We start from the raw sequence: 12,747 nt of genomic DNA, 5'->3' as shown, positions 1-12,747 counted from the left end.
AATGTATCAAGTTCAATGATCTCAACAAAACAAACCAATCAAATAATCTATCATAATGTATCATCTATTTAAAAAAAAAAAAAAAAACAACAGCAAATAACCTTCCACACTCGGGAGACAAATGTCTCAAAAGACAAATGGTCTTCAACGCACTCAGGAGACAAATAATCTACCAAAGCTGACTCAAGACGAGCCAGATTTTGTGGTGAGATGGAGATTTCCCGCTGTTAAAGCGGAGTATGGCCTTGCTTACACCCTAGGGACCAATCAAACTCCCAAACGACAGAAGAGTGACAGAAATATCTGACACGGAAGATACGTCATTGCTACCAGTCATCTTTACAAATGCAATCAATTAATGTTGTTTAACGCATTGCAGAACAGATAAGATAAGAAAATGGATGTCAATTTCTTTCAAAATTGACATCTCCCATATGAGACTGAGGAAAAGAAACGGATATCCAACCTAGGACAGTATTCTGCATAGTACGTGCATAACACGAAATAATGTATGCCATAAATGTGGTTTAGCGACTCAATAAAAATATATGTTCGATCAGAAAAACTAGAAACAAATTTATGCCTATTAATCGTTGATTTTCATACTTTTTAGGAGAAAGAAACACATATATATATATATATATATATATATATATATATATATATATATATATATATATATATATATATATATATATATATATATATATATATATATATACACCAAAAACATGTTCTTATCATTAAATAACACATATAAAGACGGTTTTACGATGCATAAAAATAACCCACTAATCAGGACGAAACCGCGTGTAAAAATAATCAAGGCATTTTCCTTCAAGTTCATTTATAATGTTTACCAAGAACTTTTTCAGATATCCACAGAAGCCACCCTAAAATTATAAGTACAGCACAGAATAGTAGTAGTAGTAGTAGCAACTGCAGAAATAGTAATATCATTAGCAGTAGCAGTGGTGATTATAGTAGTAGTGGAGGTGGTCGTGTTAGTAATAGTGCTGATGGTGACGGTAATGGTGTCTTACTTTATTAAACTTTTGGACAGTTGTAAGTGCCACATTTTGCCAAAAGAATAGTATAAGTACTTTTATTTATTAGTGACTTTACATTCGTCGCCATACAGCTTCATTGTCATGGTGAAGTGGAGACTGGAAGGCTCTCTAGTTGACGACCTGTCGTAAATCATCAATATCCAGCGGTCATAGGACTCCAGACAAATTACTTATCATTAGCTGTCACAAAGCACAAAAACTTGAGTCCCGACAAAAACGAGATTTTGTCTTTAAACACTAATGATAATAATTCATACTATTTATGAGACACCTAAGTAAGAAAACATATTACTATAGGTCACGAATGAGGAAAAATAAGTAAGGCCATAAAAACGAAGATATATATATATATATATATATATATATATATATATATATATATATATATATATATATATATATATATATATATATATATATATATATATATATATATATATATATATATATATATATATATATACATACATACATACACACATATACATACATACATACATACATACATACATACATACATACATACATATCATAATCTCATCCTTATCATGACATAGTCCTGATCATAATATAGTTCTTTATTAGCATGCATGGTCTTTATCATAACATAGTCCTTATCGTAACATATTCCTGTCATAATCTATTAATGAGCATCGCTTATTCTTTATCATAACATCGTCCTTATTATAATTCATAGTCCTTATCGTATTCTAGTCCTTATCATATTCTTTTCCGTAACATAACATATTTCTTATCATAACCGAATCCTTATTATGTCATAGTCCATATCATAATAAATAGTTTTCATCGTAATTTAGTCTTTTTTATAACATATTCCGTACCATAACATGGTCCTTATCATAATAAAAAGTCCTTACCATAATCAAAGTACGTATCATAACATACTGTTTATCATAATAGTTGTATCATAATACATAGTCCCTATCACAGTCAAGTCCGTATCATAGCATATTCCTTGTTATAACATATCCCTATACCATAACTCATTTAACGTGTTCTTTTTGATAACCTGTGTTTTCGTAATCCATTCAAAGATTGTATGTAAAGAAAAGGGTGTTTTTGTTTGATGTGAATTCATACGATTAACCATCACCATACGGTTGAGATAACATATACTGAGAAACGCTATTGTACCCTAGTACTTTATTTAAGTATATAGCTAAAATAAACAAATACTTTAAGAGCACGCCTTTTTTAAAGCAACCGATAAATTCCTTTCCAGATGAATATATATTTGCACATCAATTTTAAGTTAGTCGTTTAGTTATCATGTTTCTAAAATCGATTTGTTTTTCTTTCTGTACATAAATTAAATTCCAACTAAGGTCATAATTAGTCATTACCGTTGTCAATTATCAATGTTAATATATGAATAATCCATAATAAAATAGAAATCAATTATGCTGTTCACGTGCTGAATGACTGATTATTCAATGTGTGATAAGTAGATTAAGGTGACTCCTCTTCTGTCTCCTTCTTCGTGTAAATACTCCCGAAAGTATATTCGTGTGGTTTTAATTGCTTGTATTGCCAGCTTATTAAAGATCTTGTTTATTCCAGGTATGTAGTCATGCCTTCAATCAAATATTGGAATCAATATTCTCTTTGTTTGATGGCTGGAATTGGTGTGGTGTGGTGGGGAATTGATGGGGTGGGGAGTGGTGATTCACCCATATGGTATTATAAGCTGAGATATTGGATATTGTCCAAAAAAAATAAAAAATAATGCAAAATTTTACAAGAAGTAAGCAAAATAAGATAGATAGATAGATATATAGATGGCTGGATGGACGGACGGACGGACAGATGGACAGACAGACAGAATGATAGATAGCTAGACAGATCGATAGATAGATATATAGATAGACAGATAGAGATAGATAGATATATAGACAGATAGATAGATAGATAGATAGATAGATAGATAGATAGATAGATAGATAGATAGATAGATAGATGATAGAGAGATGGATAGAGAGATATATAAGAAATAAAGAAGAAATCATTCTCTTTGTTTTATTGCTATAATTTCCATCCAATTATTATTTAAATATACTTGATATGTTTACCTATCAACTAAGTGTATTGTATGGAAGACACCACTGGATTTTAAAAAATCTTCATGGAAAGTGGAGGTGTAATTGAAAAAGATAACAATGACCTTTCCTTATAAAATACTTTGTTTAAATTCTGAAATTTACGGACTTTTCATGTGGCTGTTATCTGTACAAATACTGTCGTTTTACAATTTTTATCTTATCGTAAAAATAAGATATAAATGATGTTAAATTAGTCGCTAACCTGTCCTTTATGTTCCTTTTTGTCAAACTAACAGTTTCTCACCAATGAAGAATTTACAAAACATGTATTCCCCTTCCCCTTGCAGGATCATTCTGTTAATAGGGTATACTTTACGTTAAAATGGATATCTACAAATTTTGCATGAATAAAAAGGAAGTATATATTAATAAAAAGGATATATATATATATATATATATATATATATATATATATATATATATATATATATATATATATATATATATATATATATATATATATATATAATCATTCATAATGGTATATAACAATTAACGTTATATACATGTTGATGATTTCAGATAATTTGGATGATTTTCAATGAAATAAAATGTATTCTATAGCTTTTGACTTTATTATATACATTTTGTTTTCTGATTCTATTCAGCACACTTTTTTGTAATCTCTTAATTTAGCTTAAATAAAATCGGCAAATATATTTAATTTCAATTTGATTTGAATGAATTTCAAAATAGTTTGCCAAAGCCGCCACAGTAGAGAACATCAGTAAATATTTTAGTTATCATGAACGTTTTGTTGCTGTGAGTTATATTATAAACAGAACGAAAAATTTTCTTGTTACGATAGAGCAAAGTAACATGCAATATTTCTTTTTTAATTTAAAAAAAATATATAATGGTCTCCAAATTTAAATGGTGGGTTAACTAATCAAAACTAGCAACTGATCTCAAATGGACTAGAGAAATATCCACAACTTTCACGTTTGTAGTCGAATTTCACTCCACATCAATGACTTTATTGAGATATTTTAAAAAATATGTGTTTTGTAGTAAAGTCATCAGTTAGCAGCTTACATGGAGTAAGTAATTTTAAAGTTTAATATTCCAATTTCTCTAAAGTATTAACATAGGTATTTTTCAACTCTAATCACATTAACAACTTTCAATAATTTCCCCATTTTTTAACGTCTAAATTTACCGTTCATCGAAACTCTCCACACAGACCTCTGATATCTCACTCTATATTCTCGGTAACTTCAATCTGATCAAACTAAATAACGAAACTTGTTCGCAAATAATTTAAATGAGTTTGCCTGAATACTATTCAAATATCGACGCGGTTTATTTCATGTTATCTTAACTATTTATCTACTGTAAACAAATTAATATTAAAAGTTATAAATATATATCTCCATCTAAGGAAAAAAAGGTTTAGCCTGCACATTCGGGACAGCCTCGTTATACGCTTCATCAATTAGAACATCTGGATGCAAGCATGCAGACCTTTCTACATATACCGTACCTGCTTACCTCCCAGTCTTCCTGGCTACACACCCACCACCTACCTACCTGCATGAGTGCGAATCTACCTACATACGTAACAAAATACCCGTACCCGCATATAGTCAGCTAGCGAGAAATCAAGCCAAACGTTACATACATACATACATACATACATACATACATACATACATACATACATACATACATACATACATACATACATACATACATACATACATACATACATACATGCATGCATGCATCATACATACATACATGCATGCATATACATACATACATACATACATACATACATACATACATACATACATACATACATACATACATACATACATACATACATGCATACATACATACATGCATACATACACAGACAGACAGACAGACAGTCCAACCATGGCAGATTTGTGTATCCTTGAATTCCAACATGTATTAAAAATAATGATCTATCGATATCTATGCATTATAGGCAATTTAGTGGATCTGATTTATGTTTATTTCTCGGGCAATTATATACGTCTATGGACATTACAAAATCTATCCCCGAAATGACACCCAATACCATTTTAATATTTCATTGTTAATAATCGATATTTTGACTTACCTGGGAGGAAAGGGAGGGCGGCGTGTTTGATCCAGTGTTATTAAATCCCAAAGATGGAACTGACATGTGAACGGACGGTTGTACCCGCAACAGTATCTTTAGATCTACACTCTTGTTTTATGTTGATCTTCAGTAATCTTTCAGTTACTCCCTGAAAGCACTGAATTCCAGCTTCATTCGGGACTGTTCTGTATCAGGCGTAACTGTGGGAGAAAATGAGTATATCTTGTAATACAATGCTGCAGGGATAGAACTATCCAAGAATGAATATGTTCACCACGATGCCTTGAACACTTGGGATAAGACCGTGGGATAATCCAAATATATTATCCTTCTCATCCCTCGACTTCACTTGTGAACAAATTTCAAACTCTGGTATTACGTCAGTGATTGAAAAGTTGGCAAACAAGTTTGTATTTCTGCGCAGGGCCAGCCTGGTACAGAAAGTCCATCAAAGATTTGGTTTCTTCGATCGAAACAGTCAACAACGGTATATTGGGAATAAACACCAAGTCACTTATCAGTAGTTGTGTTTATGGTTAAAGCATAAGCATTTACCGTCGCTAAATATTGACATGCTGTGTAACATGACATACGCATGTTAAGAACTTCTGCTGAAATAATGTACGAGCGATTTTTTTTCTATTGGTCGACTCTGTTGCCAATAGTGTTCTTTCATTGGCTGAAGCACGCACGTCTGATAGAGATGACAGTGAGAACCTATATCGTCTGAAATCCCGCCCCATACCAAATAATTGACACATGTCTCAGCCAATAAAGATAAGCCAAATAAAATGGGTTTTTCGGTAGCTTCAGGTGGATGAGAACGGCAGACCAGATTGAATTGAATATTGATCCTACGGACAAATTTAATTTAATTATATTAAATGCTTTTTAGTTATATTTTGTATGCGTAGTCAGTGATGTTTGGGATTTGAGGCGCATAGTAAATAGGGATTTAGCATGCAAAACAGTATTAACGAGCGATAAAAGGCAAGTTTCTGTAAAGGCCGAATAACACCGACGAAGGACCGGCAAAACTTGCCATTGTGTACACTTTATTGTTTCCTATACCTTATTAAAAGAATATGGGCATTCTTTCCATACCAGACTGTTAAAATAAATGATGTTAGTAACTTTGCATTATAGTAACTAACCTTTCACTGTTATTCAAAACGAAAGGTTAATTTATTGCATTTGTTCATTTATTCAAAGACTTAATCTTTTTATCCGAATATATGTTGTCCTTTTACCATCTTGCTGTCTCACTCAATAGCATGGTAAATGAAGCTACAGTTCGTTTAAAGTTTGCAAAAGTAAATTAGAATAAACAACTTTAAAGACGAAACGTGAACACAGGGTACTTAATGTTCTTGTACGCTTTATTTTATGAGCGAAAACTGGATTTAAATGAAAAATCTACATGAATAATATTTAGTCAATATTGCCATATTTGAATTATATTCTTCTCTGCATAGTTTCTGAAAATATTTCAAGAAATAGATAGTCATTCTATTATTTTTAAGTATTTAATAAGTTAATTGGAAGTGGGAAGATTTGTTTCAACGCCGGAAATATATTTAAAATGAGCACATCATAGAACAAATGTGTGAAGTAGTGTAATAGAAATTTGTTATGCAAGATTAGTTTTTGAACAATGGAAGCAAACCAGCCTTTGTGAACAATATACAAGAAATAACTGAATAGCAGGTCCGAATTTTCCTACGTTATTCTCAACAATCTTTCTACCTTATTCTCACAATCCGTATTTTTATCATATAGGTGTAAGACGTTTCCGGCAGATGCAAATATTAGATTTGATCAGATCTTATCCACAGTCCAGTGTTAAAATCTAATTATTTTCTAATTTTATTTAAATTAAAAGTTCAGAAAATCAGGGGAAGAAATTGTTCAGCTTTTTATGACACTCACATATCCTTAGTCAAAAGCTTGTTATGTTTAAAACTTATATTTTTCATTAAATTTAAGGGCTCAAGACAAATAAATACCGAATAGGTCAACTGTTCAATTTAAATGATATGGACCTATGGTTGGTTTATTGCAAGCATTGTGCTGAAGATACAAGTATGTATCCTAAACACGTTTTAAAAAAACACAAAAAACAATTGGTTAAGAAAATCTTGAAAGCTTTTGTAACTGAGATTATTGATTGGCCAGTTTGTACAAGTCGTGTAGAACCAAAAAAATAGAAATTATCCTACATGTATATGCCGACTTAAACATGGAGGGAACATTCTCATTAAATTTGGTTTAAAGTAGCGTTTGTGCAAATAATGTGTTGATGTTATAATATATCTGTCTGTCTATCTATCTATCTATCTATCTATCTATCTACCTATCTATCTATCTATCTATCTATCTATCTATCTATCTATCTATCTATCTATCTATCTATTTATCTATCAAACTATCAAATTTAATACAAAATAAATTAACATATTGCTTGACTATTACAAATTGCAATTGATCCGAAGGCTCATTTTATAGCCAGAATTCTGTCCTGAATAAAAAGAACTGAATAGGTCAGGGTCCCTAACTAACTCTGTCCCAAATAAAAAGAATTGAATAGGCCAGAGTCCTTGAATAACTCTGTCCCGAAATAATAGGAAGTAAATAAGCCAGGGTCCATGAATAAATCTGTCCCGAAATAATAGGAAGTAAATAGGCCGGGGTCCTTGAATAAGTACAGACGCAATCCAAAGTATATTTTGTGGAGAAAAGAACTTAAAAATACAACAATTAATCCTACATACATACATACATACATACATACATACATACATACATACATACATACATACATACATACATAGCCAGTAAGTCATACAATCATAAAACATGCAGAGAGACAGAGACAGACAGACAGAGACTTGACTATAGCAATATATTGTGAGACATCTTCATATATAAAATAAACGTTTCATGTATAAACAGGGTCATCTTCTTTAGTCATTATTTACGTGTATAGGAGGATGATGAAAGGAATGAACAGACAGAGCGCCTAGTGGAAACAATGTGACATGTCGTAGCTAAAATAATGATACGGTTTACGTGGAAGCAAGTAGAGAAATTATTCTCTAATTATATAATTATATAATTTCTATTTTATCGAAATATAGGGTTCTTTTTGTTCTATCAACGAAACATTGTAAACAAATTGTTATCATTAGACCCTTCTTTAAAAATTAGCCAAATTAGATTAAGGTTGATACGTGGACAATAAAGTCTTCTAATTTGTTTCAATATTCTCGAAAATACGCACATTCCAATTTTAGTGGTATATCAATTTCTCCGTTCAGCATTTATAGAACACATGCACTCTTCACACTGCACCCAAGATCATATCCCTTATGTCCGGCTACATGCCTAGTGAAAATTTTATACTGAACCCAAAAGAACTGACTTGGTATCTTAAGTACAGTGAATGAAACGTAATGTTTGACACCGATTCCTTTAGGCATCTAGCCTGTATGAATCCGATTCCTTTAGGCATCTAGCATGTTTGACACCGGTTACTTTAGGCATCTAGGATGTTTGACACCGATTCCTTTAGGCATCTAACATGTTTGACACCGGTTACTTTAGGCATCTAGCATGTTTGACACCGATTCCTTTAGGCATCTAGCATGTTTGACAGCGGTTAATTTAAGCATCTAACATGTTTGACACCGATTCCTTTAGGCATCTAGCAATTTTGACACCGATTCGTTTAGGCATCTAACATGTTTGACACCGATTTCTTTAGGCATCTAGCATATTTTGCACAGTTTCATTTAGGTGTGTGTGTGTGTGTGTGTGTGTGTGTGTGTGTGTCTGTTTGATTTTTAACACATCTTTAACAATTTTTAAGTCATATCTCTACAATGTCTGCAATGATGCCTAGCACTGGGGCAGTCGCAGACATGTAGCATCATTTCCCTCCGAGTCAGATTATACTGACACCAGGCCGACCAGTCCCAACCCTAACCTCTTAATGATGAGCGCCACGTGAGTGAACTTCTAGTGTCATTTTTGTAAGGCTTTATTATGACTCGGCCGGGGTTTGAACCTGCGACCTCCAGCATCCCAGGCGGGCGCTCTAATTACTTCGGCTACCGGAGCTGTCCCATCTAGCCTCTTTTACACCAATTCATTTAGGCATCTAACATGTTATACACAAATCAATTTAGGCATCTTGCTTGTTTTACACCTATTCATTTAGGTATCTAGCATATTTTACACCGATCCATTTAGGCATCTTGCATATTTAACACAGGTTTGTTTAGACATCTATCATGTTTTACACCGGTTCGTTTAGTCATCTAGCATATTTTACACCGATTCATTTTGGCATTTAGCATGTTTTACACCAATTCATTTAGGCATCTAGCCTATTTTACACCGATTCATTTAGGCATCTTGCATGTTTTACACAGGTTTATTTAGGCACTATCATGTTTCACACCGATTCATTTGGGCATTTAACATGTTTTACACCGATTCATTTAGGCATTTAGCATATTTTACACCGATTCATTTAGGTATCTATCATATTTTACACCGATTCATTTAGGCATCTTGCTTGTTTTACACCGATTCATTTAGGCATCTAGCATATTTTACACCGATTCATTTAGACATCTTGTATGATTTACGCAAGAACATTTAGGCATCTAGCATATTTAACACAGTTCATTCAGATATCTAGCATGTTTTACATTATTTAGACATTTAGAATGTTTTAAACAAATTCATTTAAGCATCTAGTATGTTTTGCTGGGATTCGCTTAGGCATCTAGCGTGTTTTACAGAGGTATATTTAGGCATTTCGCATACTATACACAAATTCATTTAGGCATCTAGTATGTTGTACACAGTTTCATTTAGGCATCTAACATGTTTAACAAAGGTTCATTCAGATATCTAGCATGTTTTACAGAGATTCATTTAGACATCTAGTATGTTGTATAGTTTAATTTAGGCATGATTTACACAGGTTCATTTAGGCATCTAGCATGTTTAACACAGGTTCATTCAGACATCTAGCATGTTTTACACAAATGTATTTAGACATCTAGCATATTTTACACAGGTTCTTGAAAGATACAGTGTAGTCTGAGTCTTCAAGAACTGAGTACAACTCATTATAGCTCATATGTTATTGAAAAGTGAATTATTTTTACTCATATAGCTCGTGGAACTGTGTGATTTGTACTAATATTGTCTGTGGTAACGGTATACATTATTTTACAAATGACTTCATTTTAAAAATATTCGCTGAGTGCCAAGTCGGCAAGAAAACGGTACTAAAGTCGTGTTTTACAAACATCTCATTTTAATGATAACTATAAATCAAATCTTGCTTTCGCGCGGTAATCAAAGAAAAGCGTATTAACGACAGATAGAAATGCCGCTCGACATTAAGGGTTTTTGACAGTGATTAAGTAGCAAATAATTCCCCAAACGTGTGTTCGGATATTACACGAGTTCTTTGCAGAGAATTTATAAAGTGGATAGGTCACTCAATGCCTAATGCTATTAAATGATATAAACTGTCTGTGGAGGTGGGAGAATTTCAAATAAAACAGAACAGAAGATCAACGTGCCTCTCTCAGTGTAAAAATAGTTTGATTACACTATGAAATTGTAGCTACCATGTTCTGCAAGTTATTTTATTCACAAAGTCATGGATTCCCTTCTCCATTAATGAAAGACGAAAACATCGAAAACTTAATCAGTTCAAATCATGACGAGGTAATGTCTTGAAAAATAAATGTAGTTTCATCCATAATAATATATTTTTCGTATGTATGTGTGTATATATGTATGTATGTATGTATGTATGTATGTATGTATGTATGTATGTATGTATGTATGTATGTATGTGTATGTGTCTGTGTGTGTGTATGCATGTGTGTGCATGCATGCATGCATGCATGGAGGAAGGGAGGGATTCTCAACACTGTTACGATTCTATGCTCTTCACAATTAGTAACAGAAAAGTGTCAAAGGAAACAAGCTTTTCAAAATTCAACAAATAATTTATTTCCCAAGAAAACAAAGTAAAAATGTAAGAAAAAGGAACTGACAGTATTACGAATTAAATACCAAACATTCCTAATGTAAAGTCCTGAATAAAATTCAGTAGAAGTCTAAATTAAATTCAAAGCTGAAGGTGATGATGTGTCTGTGGTAGCTCGTAGAGTATTGATGTGCCAACAGTTTTTTGTTGAATCACAGCAATATAATTCCGGTTTGAATTCACTATAAATTCCATTGAATGTTTCTATCCAAGAATTGTATGAGAGCACTTTTGTATTTCCAGAGAAAGTAATCACTTGAATTCAATAATTTTAAGAAATAAATTCCAGTCCAAAATTACTGGTCACAACATATAATACAACTTTGTTGTGCTAGATCTTTAAAGCACGAATGAATATTCCCTTCAGTGACAAGATTTTATTGTCTTCTACTTGATCGCAGGTCCCATTTGGCATTTTCTATAAATAAAAACAAAAACTATTACCTAATGGAAAATAACCTCCTATAACGAACCTGGTGTTTACAAAATAAAATGTTAGTTATTATTAGTAATATATTACTAATATTAAAATATTGAACCTGGATTATGTCAGGTACACTAGGTAATTTCCAATAATCTTGACCTAGACCCAAATAAACATATTTAGTTCTATTAATAACGATACTAATCCCAAGCACATAGAAAATATTTTAGCTATGTATTAGTTGTTTACAGAATTAAATTTTAAAACATCAATTTTGGACCAGGTCAAGTCCAACATACATTACATTACAACAGCATGTAAAAAAAAGCAAAATAACAAACCATACAATTAAATATACATAACAACGCAAAGATGCCAAACATGCTAGACAAAGTCATCCTCACAGTGCAATGTGTCATTTGGACTTTTAACGTAGCTTTAACAATTTTTCTGGCATATCGCTACGATGTCTGCAATGTGATAGTTTATAGTATGGTCTAGCACTGGGGCATCATGCTGCAGACATGTAGCATGATGTTCCTCCAAGTCACATTATTCTGACACCAGACCGACCAGTCCTAACACTAACTTGTCAATGCTGAGCGCCAGGGAGGTAGTTGCTTTGTGCCATTTTTATAAATCTTTGGTATGACTCGTTCGGGGTTCGAACCCGCGACCTCCCGCATCCGAGGAGGACGCTGTAACCACTTAGTCCGCCGGAGCGGCGCCATACTCACATACATGCTAGACAAAGTCGGCCTTACAGTTTACACATAAAGAAGTATGACATATAAAGTCATCTTAGGAGATCCGTCTAAACTTGGAGCTTTCATTTGCTAATATTCAACATAACATATAAATAATGACGTGATACACGTTCATTTATATTTACTATAATCATCTCTCGTTCTAAGTTCCTTGCATCTACCATGCAAAGAGTTTTTCCTTCCACGATTTGAATA

At 32.6% G+C, this 12,747-nt stretch overlaps 1 protein-coding gene across 1 annotated transcript in view; it reads right to left on the bottom strand.

Annotated features, from left to right (window-relative positions):
- Positions 1-5,858, bottom strand: part of LOC149783062 (iroquois-class homeodomain protein IRX-4-like) — a 43,271-nt gene extending 37,413 nt beyond the window's left edge. Inside the window, exon 1 of the mRNA XM_089934665.1 lies at positions 5,280-5,858. Within this exon, the coding sequence (XP_089790791.1) occupies positions 5,280-5,345 (66 nt within the window). The 5' untranslated portion in view covers positions 5,346-5,858. The remainder of the gene's footprint in view (positions 1-5,279) is intronic.
- Between the last annotated feature and the right edge of the window lie 6,889 nt (positions 5,859-12,747).

The sequence above is a fragment of the Sinohyriopsis cumingii genome, chromosome 15 (assembly GCF_028554795.1).
Source record: "Sinohyriopsis cumingii isolate HCF-2022 chromosome 15, ASM2855479v2, whole genome shotgun sequence".
Lineage (NCBI taxonomy): Eukaryota > Metazoa > Mollusca > Bivalvia > Unionida > Unionidae > Sinohyriopsis > Sinohyriopsis cumingii.
The sequence above is the reverse complement of the archived record's forward strand: the minus strand, read 5'-3'. Positions and strand labels throughout refer to the sequence as shown.